This window comes from Xenopus tropicalis, chromosome 3 (assembly GCF_000004195.4).
Source record: "Xenopus tropicalis strain Nigerian chromosome 3, UCB_Xtro_10.0, whole genome shotgun sequence".
Classification (NCBI taxonomy): domain Eukaryota; kingdom Metazoa; phylum Chordata; class Amphibia; order Anura; family Pipidae; genus Xenopus; species Xenopus tropicalis.
The window spans coordinates 132,928,398-132,954,885 of record NC_030679.2 but is presented as its reverse complement, the minus strand read 5'-3'; the positions used below and the strand labels follow the sequence as shown (position 1 = coordinate 132,954,885).

Genomic DNA, 26,488 nt, shown 5'->3' with positions numbered 1-26,488 from the left:
ATTTCATAAGGGTTAAGACACACGGAGTTACTAGTAGCAGCTACTTTTTCAAGGCTACTAAATGCCCAAAAATCCCCTGCCATAGACAATACTGAGAACTGCCTCTGCTAAAACACACATAGACAGTTATGACAGTTATCAGTAAATAATCAGCATTGTCTGTTTTAGTAGCCATGACAAGTAGCTGCTACTAGTAGCTCTGTGTGTCTTCACCATAAAGGCCTAGATTGTTCGGGGGTATAGGTTTCCTTTAACACCAAAATAAACATAATTGAGCTTTCATGGGAGGCTTCTAATTTTAGTAGAATTTCCAGCATTCTATTGGGCACAGTTTACATTTAGTGATGAGCAAATCCGTCCCATTTTGCTTTGCCAAAAAATCAGCAAAACTCCTGAAAAATTTACGATATGCGACTTTTTTGACGTGTGTGACTTTTTTTGACACGACCACAACATCTGTAGATCCAAATTGCAAAAATACTGGCACAACAGGGCTGTTTTGGCAGGATTAACCTGCATGGTTTGCACTAAATAAACATGCAGGTTTATCCTGCTGAGACAGCCCTGTTGTACCAGTATTTTTTCAATTTGGAGTTACTTTAGAGGGAGCCGATCCCTTACCAAATACTGAGCACCAGGTGAAATATGAGTGGAAGGGCCAGGGTGTGCTGGGGAGAGTTATAGTCCCCACTCTGCAGTGTCTTCTTCGACTACTAGCTAGAGCTGGCCATACACGGCTGATAAAAGATGCTGCCTCCAGACCAAGTGAGCAGCTTATTGCCCAGTGTATGGGTAGAGGGTCTGTCCAATCACTATCTGGGCAGGCAGGTTTGAAAATCCCATCCAGAGAGTTTATAATAGGTTCCTATATATATTTGGATCTCTCATTATTTTGATCATTCCATTTTATTTACGGTAGAACTCTGTTCTGTCACGCACACAGGAGCCTTCATGGATCCCGGGAGTCACTGGGTGGTGTGGAAATTCTTGATCTTGTTAATGAAAAGGATGTGACAATCAAAGCGCTGCACAGCAGTATCCTGGGCGAGAGATATTGCTTTGAGGTAACCTTCTCCCCATAAGTTGACCTTCTCCCCGTAAGTTAATCTTCTTCCCATAAGGTAACCTTCTCCCCATAAGTTAATCTTCTCCCCTTAAGTTAATCTTCTCCCCATAAGGTAACCTTCTTTCCAAGAGTTAACCTGCTCCCCATAAGGTAACCTTTTTTCCATGAGCTAATCTTCTCCTCATAAGGTAACCTTCCCTCCATGAGGTAACCTTCTCCCCATAAGGTAACCTTCTCTCCATGATGTAACTTTATCCCCATGAAGTAACCTTCTCCCCATAGGGGTAGCCTTACTGCTCGCACAACAGTAAAGGTGTAGTAAAGCTCAGTTAGATGTTTAACAACCCACTTTTGCATCAAATTGTCCCTGTAATATTGTTTTTATTAATGGCAGGGTACCAGTTGTAGCATTAGATTACTAATTAGGTAATGTTCTGTCTCTTCTGCTGAATTGTGTGCAAGTGCGCCTATTGATGCTGGGGCACCCTGGAGCTACTGCAACCCTAAATATGGCAGTCATTCCAGTGTTCCTGCAGGGGGTTGTATCTAAAGTTGCCACCTGGCTGGCTTTTAACCATTCTAGCTGTTAAATCACCAGCTAGGGCCAGCACTGGTATTACAAATTTACCGTCAATGTACTTGCTGGTAAATTTGTAATACCCTATAAATCCCCCCCTTACCTCACCTTCTCCACATTGATTAGCCTTTATAATCCTGCCCTGGCTATTTTCCCACCCATTTACAAATTCAAACTTTTCCCTCCTGGTCTGCCCATTTTCCCACCCCCAAATAATATCAAGGCCCGCCCCCAAACCGAAGGCCTGTATTACATGAAAGAAAGGTGGCAACCCTAGTTGCATCACTGCCCTTAAGCTTCAAGCTTCAAGCTGAGTGACTAATTCTTTAATAAAAGCTTAAAGTAATATAAGAGACTGCAACCCATTACACTTGCACCTAATAACCAGCACCCCAGTGCTTCCTGCTTGTTTCTAACCTGCCATTTCATCCCCCAGATAATTACTGCAGAAAGCAGCCGTTGCTTTGCATGCTCCTCCCTTCAGGAACGAGATCGATGGATTGAAAATCTGCGAAGAATCGTTCAGCCGGACAAGGTGTGTCTGACACTCAATGGTGTCGCTTAGAAATACCGTTTTCATCCAGAGTAAACCAGCCTGCTAAAAATGAAAATGTATTTATACATGAAAAGCAAGATTCATCCTATTTAATTTAGCCCCTGTGAGCGATTGATTTAATTTCCTATTTGAGAAAAAGAATATCAAGAATCCCCTCCTTAATATACAGCTATGGGGGAAGCAGGCATCACATTTCTGTTGTGTAGTATTTGTGGGTGGGACATCCCCTGCTGCACACACTGAGTGGCAGGAGCCTCCTCCTATTGGTTAAAGCTCATAGACAGTGCAGCATAGGGAAGTTCCACCCCCTCAACACACTACAGAATAGAAAACACACTCTGCATGGAGAAGTATCCAATCTGTATAATATTATTCCCATTCGAATTAATCTAGTAATAAAATGCAGACTCTGTTGATTGATATTAATATTTATAGCTCATGGGTTGGCTACATTACCAAATGTAATCCATGAATAAGTAAAAAATCAAGAAGTTGATAAAACTGTTTTGATCTAATCCTCTGTCATTTTTCAGGATAATTTTGAACGTCAGGAGTCCTCCCTCAGCTTGTGGATTCATGAAGCCAAGGGACTCCCAGTTTCAGGACCTGGATCTCGTTCTTGCTATTTCTGTGAGGTCCAGTTGGATGGTTGCTTGTATGGGAGGACTTCAAGCAAGGCCCCGGAAGCTGGGGTGGTCTTCTGGGGAGAAAGCTTTAATCTGCGAGACCTATCTTCTGTCCAGGGACACATGGCGCTACACTTGCTTCAGGAGGGGAAAGAGACCACTGGTGTTGGGACAGTTACTTTAGCTTTGGAAGGGATGAAAGATGGTGCAGAGAAGTGGGTGCCTCTTGGTGGAGAGATGGCATTAAGAGTACGGGGCCGATACAGAAAACTTTCTGTCCTTCCAGTGATGCAGTACAAAGAGTTTGCAGAGTACCTCACTTGGAGATATATGGAGCTGAGCAGGGCAATGGAACCGATTCTGAGTGCCCGAGAGAAAGAGGAACTGGGAAGGTCACTGGTCTATGTCCTACAGAGCACTGGAAAGGCCAAGGTAAGATGTGACAAAGAAATTTATTTTTTGCTAATGGATTTTCTTAATGGAACTAAGGAGCCATAAATCGTGCCCAGGCCCAGATTTGGGGTGAGGCCACAATGGCCCAGGCCTAGAACAGCATAAATTTAAGGGCAGCATGCCGCCCAGCCGCACTGGAATTTTGCTTGCATATAGAACAATGGGGACTGGACATTCAGAAACTTTAGTGCATCCTCTCCCCACTGCTCTGTATGAGTTAAGTGGGGCACATGCACGCACACGTGGGGGGGGGTTGTCGGTCGAGGTGGGCGGGCGGCGAATGGGGGTGGCCTCAGGCAATTGCCCAGACAATAACAAACCCTATTTTCAAGGCTTTAAGGTTTTTACTTGTAGACTACAGCTACTTGGCCAGGTCAAAGCCACTATCATGGGTAGGGGCTCCCTTTTAAATGCCAAATCAGAAAAACCTATAAAAACTCAGTTTCAACACCAAAATGAACTACAACTCCAATATTAGAGACTCAGGGCTATATTTACTGATATATATATTTAAGTTTGGTAAGATTCTTTTATAGGCCAATTAATATGATATTAACTGTTGGTTAAGCATTCGTTCTGGGGGTATAGTTTTTCTTTAAGGAATAGTCCCAGAAGTACTGCCAGAGTGTATGAGTGATCATTGCTTTACTCTTTTACTTCAGAACTGATAATGAAAGTAAAACTGAAGTGATTAGGCATAGGCAAGAAGTATTTTATGTATAAGTCTCCCTGCAGCATCACTGGGGTATGGCACTCCTACGTCAGTGAAGATCTATGCTTTCAGAAATGCTCCTTCCTTAGTTCCATAGCTTTCTGGGCTGCCTTCTCCAGCAGAATCCTGCATTGTAAAAAACACAGATTTTTTTCTATTTCATTTTGAAATTTCACATGGAGTTGGAGTGATATCCCCTCCCTCCCAGAAGCCGATCAGCAGAACAATGGGAAGGGAGCAAGATAGCACCTCCCAGTAGGTATCAAAATAGCACTCAATAGTAAGGAATCCAAGTCCGGCTTGGGACTCCTCCAGTTACATGGGAGTAGGAGAAACAGTAGGTTAGCTGAAAGCAGTTCTAATGTGTAGCGCTGGCTCCTTCTGAAAGCTCAGACTCAGGCACAATGCACTGAGATGGCGCCTACACACCAATATTACAGCTAAAAATACATTTGTTGGTTCAAGAATAACATTTTAAATGGCAGAGTGAATTATTTGCTATGTAAACACTGTCATTTAGAAATAAAAAGTACCCCATAAAAATCATGGCAGTATCTCTTTAAGCAGGCGCTGCAAATTCTTTGTAAGTTAAACCCACTATTTTTTAAAGTCAAAGACCTGGGAAGTAGTCTAGACTAGATAACTGTCATGGCAGCCCACAGGGGAGGGTTACAGAGTTTATGATTCTGTGGTTTTTGGTTCTTTGCTTGGTACCAAAATATAAAGTACAATACACCTCCACACTCTTACATGCAGTAAAGAATTATTTCTTACCACTCCATCTGTAGGAATTCCTGGTGGACCTTGGAGTAGCAGAGATATCTCGGCACGATGGACAGGATTCATTAATATTTCGGGAGAACACTATAGTCACCAAGGCCATCGAGGAGTATATGAAGATGGTTGGACAGACATATCTACAGGAAACACTTGGTACGGAGTGAGAGAAAACCCTAGCGTAACACTAACTGAGACTTACATATACCTCAAGGGGGTAATAGCAAACATTCACCTTGAAGTAAGCATAAGCCCATCTACCTAGTTGTTTTCTTTAGTTGGTAACCAGGTCTACTCCTTGACATCATTGTCAGGGTGTTCACACTGTTGTTATACTGTTTGTTTCTTGGGAACACATTTTGGTACACGGAAAACTGTCTTAGCAAGCTTACAATTGGCCAATTATCTGTTGCCTCAGGTCCATTTGTCAATCGTATCTATACCTCGGAGGACAGTCATGAAGTTGACCCCTTGCGCTGTTCCCCAGAAGACCTAGGAGAGAACAGAGGGCAGTTGTGGAGAAGCTGTGAAGATGCTGTACAGAGCATACTGCAGTCACAAGAGTGAGCTATCACAATGCTGTTGTGAATTGAGATCAATACACAGATAAAACCATTTAACCATTGTCATTTCTCTCCTTTCAGATCCTTCCCTCCTGATCTCTTAGAAATCTTCTCATCCTGGCAAGTGGAAGTGGCCCTGAGGGGACGACCAGCTCTAGGTTCCCGACTTGTCAGTGCCTCCTTATTCTTGCGCTTTCTATGCCCAGCCATTCTCTCTCCGGGATTATTTAATCTTTCAGCCGAACACCCTCAGCCGCTTGCAGCCCGCGCCTTGACTCTGGTTGCCAAGGTTTTACAGAACCTCGCCAACTTTACCAGGTTATACCCCTTATAATTTTATGTCTTGTTTCAAATGTTAACCTTGCACAAAAAAATCCTATCATTTTATCTTTAATGTATATGAATGGATACAACCTTTCATGATAAATGAGGAATACATGCCTTTTTTAAAAAAAAAAAACTACATTTTTATTAAAGGGGAACTCCGGCTTCCAAACCAAAATTTGTTAAAAAGCCCAACACAAGCCAGAAACCCCTAATAAACCTATAACCGTAATCTGTTCTTTCAAAAAGTGTCAATAAATACCATTTTTATATGCTGAAATCCAGCTGCAAAACTGTTCTTTTCTTTCTGCATCATTTGAAATCCTGGCAGGGGAGGAGGGACTAAAACATTGATGTTACAAATTGTAACAACTTCTCCACAGTTTACAGACAGCATGCAGGAACTACATAACCCACAATGCATTGCACTGTGATGTTCCTTTCCTTATTGACATCACGTGTGCAGGGAATTGTGGGATTGGGAGGATGCAGGCTGAAAGCAGGCTGAGGACAGTCGACTACTGTTACATTTTATTTGAGTCTCAAAGCAGACAGCCAGATCAGCAGGTGAACAGGGGGCGGGGCTTAGGGAACTGTTCCAAACCATATTATTACATTAAAAAATATGAAAAGTCTGCATATATTTTTATAAGATTTTATATCTTAAGTTTTGTTTGGGTGGAGTTCCCCTTTAATTTTATCCTGTCTCAACTACAAGAGACAGACCCTTTTGTTTATGAATACATGTATTTACTTGCTGCTTAATGCAAGGCTAAAACTGTACTGTTATAATTCTAATGGCTTTTAATGGAACATGCAGGTTTGGGGAGAAGGAGGAATACATGGGATTTATGAATGGATTCCTAGAACAGTATGGGGATGGCATGTCCGTGTTCCTGCAAGCTGTGGCTGATCCAGAAAGTGAGGTTTCCCCAACACGATACGAGAGCAGCGCTGACTTGGCTTATGAACTTGCTGTGCTTCACTCCATGCTGAGTGGGATCTTCACTGGTGTCCATCAGGTGCTTGAGAAGCTTCCAGCCATCTGTTTTGTTGTTTTTTATGTCACCAACCAGTACCTTCAACTGAAGCCAAAAGTCTCTTGGGATAGAACCAAAGGACTTATTTACAAATACAAGTGCAAAGTGCTGAAAAGAATACAAATTTGATGCTATTCAGAAAGGTACTTGTGTCCATACATGTACTAATGCAAGGGAACCTTGGAATTACATTAGTTTGCAACTGGCATTCACTCCATGGTTCCCTTGCTGGGATGAGTCCATAACAGCATCTTACTGAGGCCCAGACTAGTAAATGGGCCTAATTAAAATGGGCTCTGGCAAATGCCAGAGGGGCTGTTAAAGATGCCATAGAAAGTCTCTATTTAGTGGGCTGTATGGGCTCTGGGCCTATTCTGATTTCTGAAGTCAAGACCTGATCTAAAGGTCCCCATACACGGGCCAATCGATATCCCCACCTACGGGTGGCCAAACGATCGAATGATAACAACGGATATAGGAAAAGTCAGTCCGGGGACCACATCAAGGAGCCGATGCGGTCCCTGATCCGACTAGATTTTTTAACTTGCCCGATTGAGATCTGGCGGATTCAGGCCAGACATCGGTCGGGCAGGTCCGTCGGTAGTACCCATACACGGACTGCCAAATCGGTCTAAGGGACCAATATCGGCAGCAAGAATTGGCCCGTGTATGGGGACCTTTACTTGTGCCAAGTGAATGAGACACTAATTTCATTATCAGCGACATTTGTATACAAACGCCAGGGAAAAACCACACACTGCACAAGCAAGCTGAGATGAACACAACTTAGCCGACAACTTAGCAATTGCGGCTACAAAGTATGGCAATTTGTGTATGAATTTTGCACTTTGCACATTGAACTGCTTTTACAAATAAAGCCCTCTAGACCACAGAGGTCATTTACCTGCAAGTACAGCAGCAGTCCTGCAAATTTCCCTGCAGTCAGTTGAACATAAAAGCCCATTCATTAATGGTAGTTATGTCCGTATAATTGCGCTCAGCGCTGCTCAGTCCTTTCAGGGGACACGGGAATTACCGCCACCTCCAGACTAGAGGATAGCTCAAGAGTTCCGTCAGCACCCTGCATCAATTTGCGCAGATAACTTGTGCCTAAAGAATCGGGGGCGATTCTCGCTCGAACACTGAACACTGGCAATGACTCCGGCGCAGGCGCAGTTGCAGTAATTTTGACGCATCATTCACAATTGTGTTGGGCACAACCCCACCAGGTGGATCAATAATGCTGGTATTCTGGGGAAAACATGTTAAATATGCTCAAAATTAGACTATGCTTGCTGCAATAGTGGACAAAAATGAGACTCTGGGGTCAAAATGAAATTAATATTTCAGATTGTAATGATTTGTGAGGGAGGGGACTGGTAGGAGTCCTATCAGGGGTCCAATTCAGTAGGGGATCCTGGATGGAGGCAACAATCGGATGTGTGGACAAACGAGGTGTGAGAGGGACATCTTTAGGTGCATTTGCTTAGATGTGCATTTTCTTAACTGGTAACCCATTTAACATTGCAGGGTCACCACCAAGCAGGTCTGGGCAAGCAGAGCCCCCTGGGGGCAGGCCATGATATATAAGGAATATAGAGCCCCCTAATTGCTAATGGCAGCCCTGTGTGCCTCCAGCAGTGCATACTGAATACAACCAAGTTGGGAGTTAATAACAATAAATAGGATGATATAAGAAAAAACTATTCAAACAAGTCTCCAATTCATTTTTTTTTAAAAATATTTATAGAGTTTCACCAGATTTAAACAATTTTCCTGATTCGAGGATTTATAATCAGGCCCATACATTTCAGGCAGATGTGCCACCTTCTGAAATTAGAAATGATTGTTTGCTTGGGCATCTTGTGCAAATAAATCATTTGTGTTCATACATAACTATCTTTATCTCTCTCCCAGCAAACCAAAGACCAACTGGAACCACTACCCACAATCCTCAAGGCTCTCACTGAAGGCCAGCCTGTTCCAGCAAGCATTACTGAACATACTGATTATGATAACAGGTAGCAGTGTTGTTGCGCTGTTTTGGGTATTTGTGCCCTTATCTGGAAGTGGTATTGCACCATAAACTGTGTACATATGCATTAAAAATACTTTTTTTAAAGTACATATCCATTGGTCCTAGCTTTTTAAAGGAACAGTAACACCAAAAAATTAGAAAGTTTTAATAAATTTAGTAAATAAAATATAATGTACTGTTGCCCTACTCTGGTAAAAGGTGTGTGTTTTCTTTAGATAGACTACTATAGTTTATATAAACAAGACTTTGTGTTGCCATGGGGGCAGCCATGAGAAAAGGCGAAAAAGCACAGGTTACATAGCAGATAACAGATAAACTTTGTAAAATACAATGGTGTTTTACAGAGCGTATCTGTTATATGCTATGTAACCTATACCATAAAGCCCTATTTCAGAATGGCTACCTCCAGTGGCGTAACTTGATCGCTCCAGGGACCCCGGCAGAAAAATCTTCTGAGGGGGCCAGGTGCAACCAGTCCCTCCTAGTCCTTCCCTGCCCCCCCTCCTGGCTCCCTCGCACCGCACCTCCCGGCCCTGACCCCACCGCTGTATTTATAGGTACAGAGGGGCCTGGGAGGGGGGGGGGGACTACTGTACAGCAGACCCCACGGCCCAGGCCCCCCTGTTGTATACATGTATACATATTTAGGCCACTGGCTACCTCTTGGCTACATAGTAGCTTTGCTTACATAAACAATAGTAGTGTTTCTAAAGCAAACACACAGCTTTTACAAGTGCAGGGCACCAATACATTATATTACAATTACTTGCATTTTTTGGTGTTACTGTTCCTTTAAGAGTAGTAGTGACACAAATTGGAATGACCATATGCTAGACATATATTATATATGCTTGATATGGGAACTTTTACATTAACTATAAATATGTTTTAGATACACCTTTTTCTAAGCAACTTTGTTTTTATTACTAGCCAATTTGATTTTCCGAGTCACTGAAGATGGGTTAACGTGTTCATAAGTTATATTTAATATTGTTTACCCATGAGATGATCATCTGATATTATGTTGATAAATTGCATGAAAATTATTTATCATTATTAGAAGCAAACACTGTTTATTTTACAGGGATGAGGAAAACGATGATCCTGTGTTTGTGACCCCAAGAGACCTATCCAAGCTACGCCCATTAGTAAATAGGAGCCAGTCAATGAGCAGCCTTCTGAGGGAACGCCTGCCTCCACCCACGAGGAGTGAATTCCTAGAGAAGAAGAGCAGGCGTCATGTCACCCGCACACAAAGTGTCCCAGCTCAGGGCAGAGCAGGTCGAGAGCGCAGACGAGTAACTGAAGAGAAAGGGACAGAAGATAATACCTTATTAAAGGTAAGAGAAGTTAAAGGAGAAGGAAAGGTAAAAACTAAGTAAGCTTTATCATAAAGGTCTATATAAATACAGCCACAGCAGAAACACTGCACTTAGTCCTCTATCAAAAGAAACACAGGATTTCTTGTCTCCATTTTTGTAAACATGTTGTTCAGGTGTCCGACTTCCTCTCTCAGAAACATCCTTAATTCCGGTGGCCAGAGTCTGCGCAGTTCTCTCCTCTCTCCTGCTCCCCCTTCCCATAAGAATGCTTAGAACTCCCTCCCTCCTCCCTTAGGAATGTGTGATCTCAGCTCTAATGGCTAGAGCTGGAGCAGGAAGCTATTTAAAATGGCAGCTGCTGTCCTAAGCAAACGGAGAAAGCTTCTGGGGCACTTTATTCAGGTATGGCAATGCTTTCTGCAGAATAAATATAGTGTTCTAGGTGGCACTAATGTGGCAAATCTATTGGCAGTAAAATGGCAAAATGACTTTCCTTCTCCTTTAAAAAGATATCCAGTTATACCAAGTAGGAACTGAACAATTTGTAGGCATGAGTATTAATTGGCTTGGTGCTTCTTGCTATATGTATGATGTGTATAATGTGCGAGAGATTGGGAGAAAGCCTGGTTGAACAAGGAGAGGGAACTTCAGGCAAGGGATGCAGCCGTAGCAAAGTTTTGAATGCATGTATGGGCAGAGGTAATGAGAAAGGTGTTGAGGAGTAGGCCTCGGAACAGCCATTCCAGGGAGCATTCTTTTGTGTGAGATGCAGGGTTTTTATTTCCCTGGAATCTAAGTTATAAAATCTGAAGGGGTGGATTGCAGTATTGTTGGGACTGAAGTCCTTGGGGAGGGGATGAGGCTGTTAGTGAGTCAAAAGAAATCATTTCCATTGGATCCTTCCATACTGTGCCTTGTGTGATTTTCTAGGGCCACCAATGAATTAACTCAACATGACCATAAAGAGGTTGTAATGGCGGATACTTTTTTTTTTTAACAATTCTTTTATTGAAAATGAAATGCACATATTTTACAACAAATTGTTGCAGTTGGCATTTGTTCATTATACAATTGTACAGAAAGTAAATAAAGTAGGTTAATAACATAACAAAACAATAACAGTGCAGTGTCTTCCTTTTATTAATACGTGTACTATTCACCTTTCAACCTTTATTTGGCTATTGGCTTATCTTTCTGGGTCTTAGTGAAGTATTGTTGTTGCGTTTTTTACCTTGTATCTATGTATAGGGGTTATCCGAGAGGAGGATTTGGGCATGGGGTCTTCCCTTGTCTCCAGTGTTTAGGAGGGGTCTGTGTCTATCCATGATGACCATATTTTATCAAATTTTTGAGGGCACCCCCTCCTTATGTAAGTTAGTTTGTATAGGGGTATAGCCTTATTTATCATAGATTCCCATGCTGCCACTCTAGGGCCATCTGGCGACTTCCAGTATAGGGCAATCGTTTTTTTGGCATACATACATAATATTTGAAGTAGTGTTCTTTCAGCCCTTTTGGGTGATAGATCCCCAACTTGGTTTAACAGGGTTACTGTTGGGTCTAGTTGAAGTACAAGATTTGTTCTGTCCTTTATAACTTTTGCTACTTTCCCCCAGAAGCATTGTGACCGTGGACAGCTCCACACCATATGTAGGAAATCTGCCGGGGAGTGACCGCACCTGGGACATTCTTGTGCATTTTATACAGTCTTTGGGGTGTCATATAGGTGCGGTGAAGATATTTCAGTTGTGTTAGTCTGTCTCTGCTACTGATGAATGGCGGATACTTTAGTAAGTTTAATAAAAAGGTTGGTTGAAAAAAGTGAGATAATATAAGGATATTGAAATAAAGACTCTCAGTACAATTGTTGATCCAGGGGATTTCATTTCTTTTCTTTTCTGAGGCAAATCGGAAAAGGTTTTTTGTTCGACTTTTTCACCTTCCTCTGCATCAAAAGACTGACCTTGATAGGAATGTGTCTTATCAATATACTGTGTAACTATAAGCAACTATGTGCCCGGCAGTGGCTTTATCCCTCTTTATTCTTTTCTCTAACAAAGTCTGGCAGAAAATTGTAGCATCGGCTTTATCTTTAAGGTGAGAAAACGTTTTTTCTCACTATTCAGTTATAGGAAATATTTATTTTTAATGAGAACCCTATAAAATAAATAGGAAGTAAAGGGCTGTGGTTGCCTTGGGCTCATACAGAAACACAAAACATAATGTACAATATTTCTGCCCTACTTCTTTAGTTACGCTCTAGTCCTTTAACTCAGCTCATCTTCACTTCATAGGAGGCACCGATTTCAGATAAGGCAGTGAGGTCATTTATTCAGTGCGTCATCATGTTTTATTTTAGTTGTAAAAACATCTCAAGGTTTCTGTTCCCTCTGCACAAAGCGCCTGTTTTCTATCCAGATGAGCCTGGGATTCAACTCCCTCCCCAATAACAGGAAATCAGACGCCTCACATAACTGAGTTTTTCTTTGGATTTTTCTTGTTTACTTGTTAATTTACATCAAGACAAAATGCTTTGAAAATATGAAGATTAACGAAATGCTCCAAATCCTCCCGTTTCTAAGGGCTGACGGTTGAATGAATAAAAAAAAGGCACTGCAGGGTAATGCATGATGAATCCTGTAATGGATTTTAGTTATAATTATAATAATTATCATTATTATTATTAATAATAATAATAATAAAGGTCGCTATATAAACGCTACAGTTACTATCTTTTCCACGTTCGTTCACTCTACTAACGTTAAAGAGGAAGGAAAGTCATTTTGGCATTTTACTGCCAATAGATTCGCCACATTAGTGCCACTTAGAACACTATATTTAATCTGCAGAAAGCTTTACCATACCTGAGTAAAGAGCCCTAAAAGCTCTCTCCATTTGTTTAATATAGCAGCTGCCATTTTAGCTTGGTCTTCCTAGCTTCCTAGCTCTCCTAGAAGGGAGAGAGGAGTGAGCTGCGCAGACTCTGGCCCCGGGAATGAAGGATTTTTCTGAGAGAGGAAGCCAGATACCAAAGTACATGTGTAAACAAAAAAAGACAGGAAAACCTGTGTTTCTTTTGATAGAGGAATAGGGTTTGCACATCACGTTTTGCCTATTCTTTTCATTCAGAAATATCTTGCAGTTATTTCTTGTTTTAAACAGGGCAAAATTTAACAGGCTGTAGCTGGGGGGAAGGAAGGCTTCTCAGTGGAGGCTGGTTTCTTTGACTTTTGGGAACACGAAGTAGAATGTAACTTTAGTTTCATTTTCAAATTGTGCCCTGTCTAGAGCAGAAAATAACAAAAAACATAAATATTTCCTGCTTAAAAGCATGTTCAGCAAAAGCCCTATTCACTGAACCAATGCTAAAAAGGAAGGGGGGGTAATCTCCCTTCAGCTTTAGATAATCTGATCTGGAGTTTCATGATATGAGTTAAAATACTTATTTTAAATCTTACAAATGAAGCATTAATTTGATTTTTGTAGTAATTACACTTGCTGGTGTACAATATGCCAGTGATATTAAAGCGTAAGGAAACTCTGATTCACTAGGGTTTGAACCCATAGATGAGTTGTTACTACAGGCAGTACAGGGTCTGATCTGTGATGCTCCCTAACTTGCATGTCTGAATCACTCTAATAGCTTTCTCCATTATAACTTTCACCCCGGCAAATGGACAGAGAATGGAAAGAGATCAGCTGCCATACATTTACATATATGTTCCCCACTGTGAAGTCTAATATTGATAGCTTCCACACACAAAAATATGACCCTCTTCCCCTGCTTTAGTGAACCTCTATCTCATTTATCCCATTTCTCTCAGATTCAGAAGCTGCCGCGGGTGAGACCCCCATCCACACTTCCACGACGAAAGTCCACTGTGCCGTGGTGCAGGAACGAGAACATCCCTCACCTTGGGCAAGGGGCAGAAGAAGCCGTGAACCAGGTACAAGAGGCAGGCTTATGCCAGCACTGGTAAAGCTGTTTAGGCCCCACTGGCACTAAGGACTAAAGTATGTTCTATGAATCCAGAACCATAAGTGGATAATGGCCTATATTTTTACATTTCTGTCATAAAGGCACCCATATATAATTTATATGTATAAAATAAATGTACACATCTGCCGAATGAGAATTTATTAAAATGGACTTAATTTGGTAAAAGAAAATATATATAGTCCTAAAAAGACCTTGAAAAAGGTTACATAAAAAAGGTTATACATGCAATACACTTGAGATTGTTTTGGTGCTGGCTGTGTTTTATTATATATATGTAGGTATCGGACCCCTTATCCAGAAACCCATTATCCAGAAAGCTCCGAATTACAGAATGCCTGTCTCCCATAGACTCCATTTTAATCAAATAATTCAGAATTTTAAAACTGATTTCCTTTTTCTATGTAGAAATAAAACAGAACCTTGTAATTGATTCCAACTAAGATATAATTAATCCTTATTGGATGCAAAACAATCCTATTGGGTTTAATTAACGTTTTATTGATTTTTTAGTAGACTTAAGGTATTGAGATCCAAATTACGGAAAGACCCCTTATCCGGAATACCCTTGGTCCCGAGCATTCTGGATAATGGGTCCTATACCTGTATATATACATGGTCAACACATGATACTTGCCTTTTAGGCCAAACTACTAATGGCCTGTTAATCAAGTCATAACAATCTAGCCATAGGCAAAATTATATTTGTAGACCATCTAACTAAAGTAACTGTATTAAAGTGGGTTGTAATGGCCGTCTGTACACTCAACAGGAAAAGCAACTGCAAGAAATGAGAGGGCAAATATTAGAGAACCAGGGGAAGCAGAAAGACCTGGAAGGGCAAATAGGCATCCTTTCGGGCCAGATACAGGAGATGTTGGGGCAGCTGGCAAAGGTGGAAGAGACCCAGAGGACTTTCCAAGAGGAGATGGCTGGACAGGTTTCCCTAATTTTAAACAGGTATGTCATCAGGATATTCCCGCACGTAATGAATAAACAGCCACAAAATGTGACAAAGAATAACTACCCTTTAAACACGTCTATCCATGGTCTGGAAACGAGCTGCCATAGTGGAGCCACCTGAAATCAAATTACTGGAGGGTTCTTAATATTGATATGTAAATGCAAATTGGACGTTTCCACCACTTTGAAGATAGTAATTTATTATCAAGCACCATGCCCCAGCTTAAGTAGCAATTAGGCATTACCCTGGAACATTCTAGAACTGGAGCAAGAGACCCTTGTGCAGCCTCAAGCTAATGCTAAGCATTGACAGTGGCTTTACAGATATTGTGGTGCTTATACTTATACTAGCTTTATACTTGCAAGAACATGCAAAATTGTAGCTGTCCCATCCCTATGCTTAATAGTGAAGGCCTATCTTCCTTGTGTGTTTCCACTGCACAAAAAGAAGAAGGTTGCCATCTCTTAGTTTGTCTTTAAAAATCATTTTAACAAAAAAATGAGATGTTGCTATGACACATTAGCCAATATATGTCAGTTTACATGCCACCTCAAGGCCCCTTATTGTACTACACTGCCTATTAGCATTCTAATTCTATAGTGCAATTAATATCAAGCCCCCCCATCAAAAAGTGTGACTGATAAGTAAAGGTCCCCATACACCTTAAGATCTGCTCGCTTGGCGTTATCGCCAAGCGAGCGGATCTTCTCCTGATATCCCCACCTACAGGGGCATAGGCAAAGTCGGTCTGGGTGACCGCACCCTGATCTGACTAGGTTTTCTAACCTGTCCGATCGAGATCTGGCCGATTTCAGCCCGGATATCAGTCGGGCAGGCCCGTCGGTAGTCCCCATACACGGGCCGATTAGCTTCCGAATCGGTCTAAGGAACCGATATTGGTAGCTAGAATCGGCCCGTGTATGGGGACCTTTTGTACTTACCATAAACTCTAGTGAGAAAAAAAGGGGCTCATGAAAACAACTGCAACCAATCAAAAGTTTGCAAGTAGACCAGCAATGTTCCGCGGATTGTTAGAATGGGAAAAAAATATTTTTTCACTACCCATTATACATAATATAGGGCCTTTAGGGGCCACACACCAGGGTGATTCCTTCTACTCCCTAACTAAAGACAGGTTGCTTTCTCCATCCTAGGATTAAGGCATTAGAAGAGAAGAAACTACCGAAGGAAAATTCAGTGGCAGAGAACCCAGCAGAAAACATTGAGGTAAAGGTTTACAAAGAGGTAGGATAGAAATGACACATGTTTGGGCTTATGTAACAGCCCTTTAGAAGGGAAGATCTGTCCCTCTGAAGATACCACCCAATAGCTCCCTTTCTTATTTTTTGCTGATATACCTGAGCTTAAGGACAGTCTCACAAAATGCTGCATATAAAGAATATAAAAGGAGTCACAATACAAGGCAGATTAGTCACTAAAAGAATATAAAAGGAGTCACAATACAAGGCAGATTAGTCACTAATTCAGATTCTCTTTACATTGCAGATCAGAAACCAGTTCAATTAGCATCAGAATTTAATAATCAGTATGAATAAATTTTATATTTATAAGCTAAAATCCAGCTACAGTTCTTATCTGTCTGCATCATTTGAAATCCTGGCAGGGGAGGAGGAACTAAAACGGAGTTGTTTAAAATTATGTTTACTTTTCAAATAACTTAAGTTGGGTTTGGGTGGGACATTAACACACATAGTGGTGACAGATTGGGACACGAGACAGGTGCCTAAATAGGATCAGAGACCGTTTCACTGAATATGGCATTTTTATACATCAGCCCACAGCCCTGAAATATATCTAACCCTGTCTTTTCTGGCAGGACAACCACCTACTGGCTCAGATAAATGAAGAACAGAAAGATTCAGAAGACCCCAGCAATATCTGCAATGGAGAAAATGATCCGGAAATCACATCAACCTCATCAGAAAGTTCTCTCCCAACAAACAACCCTGAAGACATGGAGGACATGGAGACATCTTAAAGAGCCCCCTGCCAACAAAGCAACTCCCTAATTGTTGTCTTAGGTTAACCTGGGTCAGCGAATGCTTTTTAAAGGAAATTTTGTCTATTATTAAAAAAAAAAAAAAATACAATTAACTCTAGTGAATGCTTAATAAAAGGAGTGTCCTTCCTCAACCTTTCCTACTGCAAACAACCTAGTCCTGCTGTTTGCAATTGGATGACTCATCCTAGAATCAACCAATTAGACCTTGTGCAATCTGTTGGTGACTTACAGCATGAGCGTGTTGGCCACAGCAGCAGCCACAATACAATACATTTATATAAACAGCTGTAGTAAACAAACAGACTCAGCATATCACAAATTTAACTTACTGATTTGCAGGGCCGGAACTAGGGGTAGGCAGAAGAGGCAGCTGCCTAGGGCGCAACGATGGGGGGGCGCCAGGCAGGAGCCTCTCCTGCCTACCTCTCTAGTCTGTGCTCAGTTGCGATCGGTATCGCACCCCCTAACCTCCCTCTCCCACCTGCCCCCCAGTGCGAAAACTGCGCATGAGGCGGTGATGCAATACAAAGTGATGCGCAGGTGCAGGGGCGAGGTGGCTGACCGGGTTGCCTAGGGAGCCCGGTCGGCTCGGCCCGCCCCTGCTGATTTTCAGCACTCTGTCACAGGCACAGGAAGCAGTGTCAGACTGACAGGTGACACAGCCAATAAGAGTTAAGTCTGCTGTTGGTACTATGTGTGACATCATATAAAGGAAGTTAAAAATCAATTGTAGTGTTTATAGGGGTCACTGATGCCCCCAGCACAGGGTCTGTGCAGAAGTGAGGGATCAGTAGAGGGATGATTCGGAGGTGAATATCGCTTAAGCTGCACATTTTTAGTTAAGAAAAGGTAAAAACTAAGTAAGCTTTATCAGAAAGGTCTATGTAAAAACAGCCATAAGCACTCACAGTAATACAGTAATGCTTCTATCAAAAGAAACACAGGATTTCTTGTCTCCTTTTTTGTAAACATGTTGTTTGGGTGTCTGACTTACTCTCTCAGAAAAATCCTTAATTCCCTGGCCCAGAGTCTGCGCAGCTCTCTCCCCCCTCCCACAAGAATGCTTAAAACTCCCTCCCCCTCCCTTAGGAATGTGTGATCTGAGCTATCTAGAGCCGTAGCAGGAAGCTACTTAAAATGGCAGCTGCAATCTTAGGCAAACAGAGAAAACATCTAGGGCATTTTACTCAGGTATGATAAAGCTTTCTGCAGAATAAATATAGTGTTCTAGTTGGCACCAACGTGGCTATCTATTGGCAGTAAAATGCCAAAATAACTTTCCTTCCCCTTTAACTATGTGTATGGCAAAGATTGTTCTGTTAATGTGAACTGTTAGATATGTGAATGTTGTACAAAGGTGAACAACCCCCTTTGAGATTAGCCCCTGGCCTGCCCTTGATCTGTCCACAATCGAACCCAAACTTTTTCCTTCCCAGATTGCACTATAACCTGCCCTTTTGCCTTGTAGCCTTGCCCCTCCTTTTTATGTCAATGTCCACCCCCTTTTTGTTCCCCTACCCACTGGTTGGTAAACGTTTTTCAGAAACGGTGGCAACCCTAACAGTAACCTATTTCAGTATGAAATAGTTAAGAGTCTATAAATCCTAACCTGAAAAAACAAATAAACTGCATTGTACAAAATGAAGTATTATACTAATTTCTGACCCCTTATCCGGAATCCCATTATCCAGAAAGTGCCGAATTACAGAAAGGCCATTCCCCATAGACTCCATTTTAATTAAATCTTAAAAATATGTCCTTATATACATCCCCTATTTACATTAACTTGAAGCATTTTCCCAAAAGGTACTGTACAACCTTTAGCACATATTATTTACTTAATATTAACCACACAAGTAACCTTGTATAACATTGTACACAACAACCAATCCCCAGGGTCTAAAGGTAACAAATGTTACCAAATTAACTAACCCTAGACAATGAAAAGAAGGGTTACCTGTCCCTGAAGTACTGCACAATTCCTCATTCAAAATTTTTTATCTCTGCAGAAAAGGATATATATATATATATATATATATAAACAAGCATAATCCCATCATGAAGTCATAAAAAGCATGACATAATGCATTCTTCATTTAGACCTCTAGGGTGTTTAGTTTTTAAGGCCCAGATCTTTATAGTTTCATCCCCAGTATAGAAGATTGTCCCCACCGGGCCACTGTATATATTTTTTTCTACATTACATATGTTTCTGCATGCAGACTACAAAGTGGGCCTTGAAGAAGGGAAGTTAAAACTACTACAATCCTTTCACATTAAACATGAAGTTGGCACTTGAATAATGTTATGTGGGCATTAAATGTGAATTTGGCACTGCAGTTATATATTGCTATGCATATTTGTTAAACATCGATTGATACTTTTTCTTGCTGATTGCGCCAAATGATAGACATCGCACTATTTTAATTGTGGTAGATCTCATGACAGAGGCCAGGTGGCAAGAGAAGATCACAAGGTGACAAAGTCTGGGCTACACCAACTGGCCAATAACTTTTGGCTAAGATCAAGTGTAGTATCTGTTCTTAGGAGGGGAAATAAATCGCTTCAAAGCTTCCAGTCTATAGTATCTTCTCCTACAGGTCATAAAGTAACCAAATAAAACACCCTAAATATGAATGCCTGGGGTCCACTGAACAGTTTGATGCCCAATATGTATAGGTTTACCTAAGTATGTGGCATGTAGGGGCCCGAATGTGAACATACCTCCATATATACTGTCATTTCTGTCATTTCAGCTCCTGCAAAATCAACACATTTACATCATTATATTTGGGATAAAGCTACAAAAGAGTACGCTTACCCCAGAAAGTCATATATTTTTGAAAAGTACACATTCCCCCGAATCTAAAATGGGTACCCATGTCTTTCTACTCCAAAGTACCAAGCCGCACAGCTTTTCTAAAGTTAGCAATTTTGATGACATTTCCAAAAATCCCCTCAAAGCTTCCACTTTGCAGCATCTTATCTCCCACATAGCATTAGGTACCAAGATAAAACACCCTAAATTTGAATGCCAGGGGTCCACTGAACAGTTTGATGCCCAATATGTATAGGTTTACCTAAGTATGTGGCATGTAGGGGCCCCAATGGGAACATACCCCCATATGATCTATCATTTCAGCTCCTGCAAAATCAACACATTTACATCCTTTATGTGGGATAATGCTACAAAAAAAGTACATTCACCCCAGAAAGCCATATATTTTTGGAAAGTACACATCCCCCCAAATCTATAATGGGTAAACATTTCTTCTTGCTTCAAAGTACCAAGCTGTAAAGCTTTCCTAAGTTTGCAGATTTATATGACATTTCGAAAATCGCATAAAAATGTTGCAATTTGCCGCATTTATCTCTCACAATTTCTTGATAAAGATCAGATAAAGACAAATCACCCCAAAAAGGAACACCAGAGGCCTACTGAACAGTTTGATGCCCAATATGCATAGATATACCAAAGTCTGCGGTATGTACTGACCCCAAAATGAAAATAGCGCATAAGGATTTCTCGCCTGCCAGCTCAGCTTTTGCACACAGAGCCCCCTGTCAGTGTATTATGTGCCAAAACTTCCCCTAACTATACAGTGACCCCCACAAAACCATATATTTTTGGAAAGTACACATTCTGACAAATCCAACAAGGGTAAAGAGTCCTTTCTACACCAAAGTACCAATCTGCAGAGCTTTCCTAAAGTTATTGGTTTTTATGACATTTCAGAAAATCGCCTAAAAATGTTGCAATTTGCCGCATTTATCTCACACAATTTCTTGCGTACAAAGGCAAGTTACCCCAAATAGGAACACCAGAGGCCTACTGAACAGTTTGATGCCCAATATGCATAGATATACCAAAGTCTGCGGTATGTACTGAACCCAAAATGAAAATAGCGCATAAGGATTTCTCGTCTGCCAGCTCAGCTTTTGCACACAGAGCCCCCTGTCAGTGTATTATGTGCAGTAACCCCCCCTAACTATGCAGTGACCCCCAGAAAACCATATATTTTTGGAAAGTACACATTCTGATGAATTCAAAATAGGCAAAGTTATTTTTGTACACCAAAGTTACACCTGGCAAAGCTACGCTAAAAACAGATCAGGAACACTAAGAGGGATAAAATGTGATAAAACCACAAAAATTGTGCAAATCAGTGAAACAACAAAATAAGTTACATGACAGTGTAATTAGTGGCCAGAATATCTGATCCAACAGTTACGCTGTCAAAATTAACAGTTTTTAGGTAAAAGAAAATAAAAACAAAGTGGTAAAATGAAAAAAAAAAAAGCAAAAAAGCAAAACAAAAAAAAAACCAAAGTGTTTGTGTATACATGTGTGTACATGTGTAAAAGTTGTGATAGTGTGTGTGTATATGAGTGTAAATAAGTGTATAAAAGTGTGAATGAAAAAAAAAAAAACAAAACAAAAAAAAATGCTAAAATGTGTGCTGTAAAATGTGTGTGTAAATGTATGTAAGCGTGTATAAATGTATGTAAATGTGTGTCTAAGTGTGTAAATGCAAGAAAAAAATAAAAGTCCTTACCTGTCCTGAAGACCCGATCGCTCCTCTTCATTTGGGCCGGCGCTGGGGGGGGGAAGGAGGAAGCAGGAAGCAGCAGACGCGATGCGATCGCGTCTGCTGCTTCCAGGGGGGCTGTCATTGTTAGAAGCTCTCTGCAGCAGCGGCACATGCCGCTGCTGCAGAGAGCAGCGCTTAAACGCCAACGACGTATGAGACACGTCGTTAGCGTTTAAGCCCTTTTACTGCCAGCACGTATGAGATACGTGCTTGGCAGTAAAAGAGTTAAATGGTTCAGACCTCCACCATTAACTTCTAAATGAATTTGGCAGGTTTTAGGTGACACATTTGATTTAGAACAGTTTCAATGGTTGGGGTGTGATAAAATTCATATTCAAACTGGAGGATTACAATGTGTGAATGTTGACACCAAAAAACATTAGAATTTACTATTAAATTAATAAGACTGGTCCTAAGTATAATAACAGTTTGGTCAAGCATACTTTGTTAACAAGCTAACAGTTATTAAAATAAAAATGTAAACCATTACCTTTGAAAACCCTAGATATTGCATTTATTTCTTCAAGGCAGAAATCTACCATGAAATATTTGGTATTCCATTTTTTGTTCCAGGTTTTAAGCATCTGCAAGGCCTCCTCTATATGTGCTGCAGTTTCCTGTTGCACCACAAAAGCTCCAACCACAGCATAACAAACATTTGTTTTTGACACAGAGAAAAAACAGTGGAAAAGCAGATCTTGTTTTTCGGTAGGTTGCATCTAGCAGTGTAATTTCATTACCATATTTCTGCAAAAGCCTTTGCTGCCATTCTGTTTGATAGCAAAACAGAAAATGTGACCATCTCCATTTATTTTAATGGTGTGTGGGCGGAAAAACATATTTATTGTTTTTTCGTGTTTCCAGTTGTTTAGAAGATCAACAACATTTTGCTGGTCAAGCACTGAATTTTTTCCTTCATATCTATGTAACCCTATCCTCACCACTTCTGGCACTTTTGACAGTGTTACACTCCCCGAGTGGCGCTTACCTGATGGCACGGGACAAACCTGAATCACTCCGCAGTGGTATTGGGAGAGACTGGGTACCTGGTACTTATTAGCGCAGTGCCTCCACCTAGTGGGATCCGGGAGTGCACCTACGGGTCACCCCACTAGGAACAATAATAATGCACACACAGTACTTGATAAACAAAATAACTTTTATCTGAAATAAAGGGGAAACTAATACATATAACACTCCTATCAAAGTGGCAGGGCTTTACTAACTACCCCTGCCAGCGCAAGCTGTCTCACTAACTATGTACAGTCCTTTAGCTCAGTAGCAAAAGAAACAGTTTATATAGTTTAAATCTTCAAGCGCTCCTTTATTACTGTCACTTTAATGATACTCACTCCAGGGATCTCTTTGGGCGATTCACACAGAATCTTCAGGCGAGTCCAGCACTCACAGCCATGCAGTGCGACTACTAGCCCCTTTAGCTACTCAGATGGGATTCCCCTGCAGGTGTTTGTTCCTCCAGTCAGGACTCCTCACAGGATCTCTGTCTCTCCAGGTACAGGGTCTGCCTTACCTGTACCAGCCTGTTCCAAAGGCCAGCTTCTTATTGTGCTGCTCCTCTCTCTGAGCCCACGTGCAGCTTCTGGAGCTCTGGAACTTTCTGTCTCCTCCCTCTGGCTTCCTCTCCCAGGCTGCTTTGCAACTTCCGGCAGCCCTGAGCTTGCTGTTCACCTTGTTGCTAGGCAGCAGCTCACAGCACAAAGTCTCAGTGCCAGCTCCCCTACAGGGAACAGCAGCAGGAGGGGGGTAAGTGCAGGGACCCAGCACTACCTCCCTACATTCTCCCCCTGCTTGAATGGGCAACGTCCTCGCTTGCCCTTTCTCACCATTCTTATTCTCCCTAACCTTTGGGGGAGATACACAGGGGAAAGCTTTCTCACTAACTGCCCTGACACTTCCCCTGCCTGAAGGTCTACGCATTCCCAGGCCCAGTCTCTTACTTTTATTGGGAGTGCCAGAGTGCTCAGAGACCATCCTCGTGCCACAGGATTTCTCTTCACAAATATCCACTTCACATGGAAAAGATGTCACATATACATCAGTGAAGTCTTCATTCCATCCCCAGTCACAGGTGTGGGAAGTATGACCGTACCAACCACAGGTGTAACACCTCACCTGATTACGTCTCTTCCGATACCTCTTTTGGGGTGGCTTCCTCACAGCACAGCCATATGAAATAACTTCTGTAGCTGCAGCATTTTCACGTTGCGTCAGACAGTGTGGGGATATATGGCCCAACCGGCCACAATGGAAGCACTTTGGTGGGTCACCGCGAGCACCACCTGCTTTAGGAAATGAAGAGGTTCTAGACATAGTTGACCCCTCTTCCTTTTCGGACACACGAGCCTTGAGCTGAGCAACCTGTTTTTTTAACTCAGCAATCTCTTCCGCTTTCTGCGAATCACTGGATGTCCTTTCAGAACCAGGACTTTTCTTCTCTCGTCGTAGAACATTAACTTCCTCCTTTCGGATCTCCCGGATCAGCTCCTGATAAGTTGGTTCTTTCTTTCCTCTGTAGAAAGATCTCAACATCACAGCTGTGGGATCCATAGATAAAGCCCCTCTGAATAACTGTTGTAGCCTCAACACGATCTGTAGCAATGATTCTTCGGCAAACAAGCAATTTTAGCATTTGCTGCAGTCGCTTCAAGTACTCAGACAGATTCTCTTTTTCTTTCTGCATGCAAGACTGAAATTTGTACAACATTTCAATTTCATCTTCCACCGGTCCATATGTATCTTCCAGTACTTCTATCAACTTCTCAGGACCATCTTGTGGGCACACCTCTCGGTGGAGCTTAATTAGGTCCAATGCAGGCCCTCGCAAACTCTCTTGGATCTTGCGACATAAAGCAGGACCAGAGCCAGGCCAATCGGTAATAGCAACCAAAGCAGCATCTCTCCAGGCCTCAAAGGTCTCTTCACCTGGAGGAGTAGGTTCCATACCTGAGAATATTTTTAGTCTCTTATAATTTCCATTGTATGCCAGCTGTCTCAAATTCTCACCGACTTGGGCCAAGACTTCCACCAGCTGAGCTGCCTCAACAACATCACTTAGAGGTCGGCTCCTCCCAGCAGAGTTCAAACTTTCACATGATGCAGTGTATTTCAACTTTGTCTCAGGTATCACATCAAACAGTCTTTTAGTCACTGGGCTGTGACCAGCAGCAGGTACCTGTGGGGTGCCACTGCACAAGGGATTTGGATTCTCCAGATCGCCTCCCACTTCATCCTCACTGTCACTAAGTTCCTTCTCCTCAGGGACATCCGGTAATACAATTTGCCAGTAATCATGGTCTTCCGCCTGTACACCACGTGCACATGTTTCTCTATTAATCTCACCAGGACTATCCACAAGCACATTTAAGAGGATGCCATCTGGGTCTCGTCGCGAAGCTACCACTCTAGGTCTATATATAGATCCATCTGCATCTAGGATCTTGTAAATAAATTCCTCTTTAGTTTTTGGTATCATAGGGCCCACTACAGCAGTCTTTTTCGGGTTTAGGCCCAAACTCTTGCACCAGTCCAGAACACTCTGGGGACTCTCAGTAGATGACGCCATTTTGTTTCACTTTCTGTGCAACCAGGTCCCAGCCGAATCTCAGCAGTGCCTCCAAAATGTAACCCTATCCTCACCACTTCTGGCACTTTTGACAGTGTTACACTCCACGTGTGGCGCTTACCTGATGGCACGGGACAAACCTGAATCACTCCGCAGTGGTATTGGGAGAGACTGGGTACCTGGTACTTATTAGCGCAGTGCCTCCACCTAGTGGGATCCGGGAGTGCACCTACGGGGGCCCCACTAGGAACAATAATAATGCACACACAGTACTTGATAAACGAAATAACTTTTATCTGAAATAAAGGGGAAACTAATACATATAACACTCCTATCAAAGTGGCAATAAGGGCCTTACTAACTAGCTTTGCCAGCGCAAGCTACTGTATCTCACTAACTATGTACAGTCCTTTAGCTCAGTAGCAAAAGAAACAGTTTATATAGTTTAAATCTTCAAGCGCTCCTTTATTACTGTCACTTTAATGATACTCACTCCAGGGATCTCTTTGGGCGATTCACACAGAATCTTCAGGCGAGTCCAGCACTCACAGCCATGCAGTGCGACTACTAGCCCCTTTAGGTACTCAGATGGGATTCCCCTACAGGTGTTTGTTCCTCCAGTCAGGACTCCTCACAGGATCTCTGTCTCTCCAGGTACAGGGTCTGCCTTCCCTGTACCAGCCTGTTCCAAAGGCCAGCTTCTTGTTGTGCTGCTCCTCTCTCTGAGCCCACTTGCAGCTTCTGGAGCTCTGGGACTTTCTGTCTCCTCCCTCTGGCTTCCTCTCCCAGGCTGCTTTGCAACTTCCGGCAGCCCTGAGCTTGCTGTTCACCTTGTTGCTAGGCAGCAGCTCACAGCACAAAGTCTCAGTGCCAGCTCCCCTACAGGGAACAGCAGCAGGAGGGGGGTAAGTGCAGGGACCCAGCACTACCTCCCTACATACATATACAATATACTATGCACACCCACTCAAATTTGCAGAGAAGAAAGAAGAAGCATAAAATGATTATTCAGGACTGGTACAGTTTTGTTCTAAAAAGGCCAGCAACCTGGGGGTATTAAGTAAGCAAGTATAATCACTGGGGGTGCCTAACATTTATCACCCGATAGAATATAACTTTCTTTGCCTGTTAAAATACAACATATAATGGTCACTAGCAATGTTTTTTATAATAAAACATTTTTTAAAATAAAAAAAAAACACCTGTTTTATATCTCGTTGTTCTGAATATTTCTGCTTCTTGGCAAGTCCTGTGTCCTTTCCTAAGTGATCAAAC

General features: G+C 42.0%; 1 protein-coding gene across 1 annotated transcript in view; it reads left to right on the top strand.

Annotated features, from left to right (window-relative positions):
• rasal3 (RAS protein activator like 3) overlaps positions 1 to 17,341 on the top strand; it is a 31,558-nt gene extending 14,217 nt beyond the window's left edge. Inside the window, exons 6-18 of the mRNA XM_002935409.4 lie at positions 944 to 1,064; positions 2,080 to 2,178; positions 2,733 to 3,257; positions 4,779 to 4,923; positions 5,186 to 5,330; positions 5,412 to 5,648; positions 6,475 to 6,676; positions 8,612 to 8,715; positions 9,817 to 10,072; positions 13,879 to 14,001; positions 14,824 to 15,011; positions 16,170 to 16,242; positions 16,853 to 17,341. Coding sequence (XP_002935455.2) covers positions 944 to 1,064; positions 2,080 to 2,178; positions 2,733 to 3,257; positions 4,779 to 4,923; positions 5,186 to 5,330; positions 5,412 to 5,648; positions 6,475 to 6,676; positions 8,612 to 8,715; positions 9,817 to 10,072; positions 13,879 to 14,001; positions 14,824 to 15,011; positions 16,170 to 16,242; positions 16,853 to 17,014 — 2,380 coding nt within the window. The 3' untranslated portion in view covers positions 17,015 to 17,341. The remainder of the gene's footprint in view (positions 1 to 943; positions 1,065 to 2,079; positions 2,179 to 2,732; positions 3,258 to 4,778; positions 4,924 to 5,185; positions 5,331 to 5,411; positions 5,649 to 6,474; positions 6,677 to 8,611; positions 8,716 to 9,816; positions 10,073 to 13,878; positions 14,002 to 14,823; positions 15,012 to 16,169; positions 16,243 to 16,852) is intronic.
• Positions 17,342 to 26,488: the final 9,147 nt, after the last annotated feature.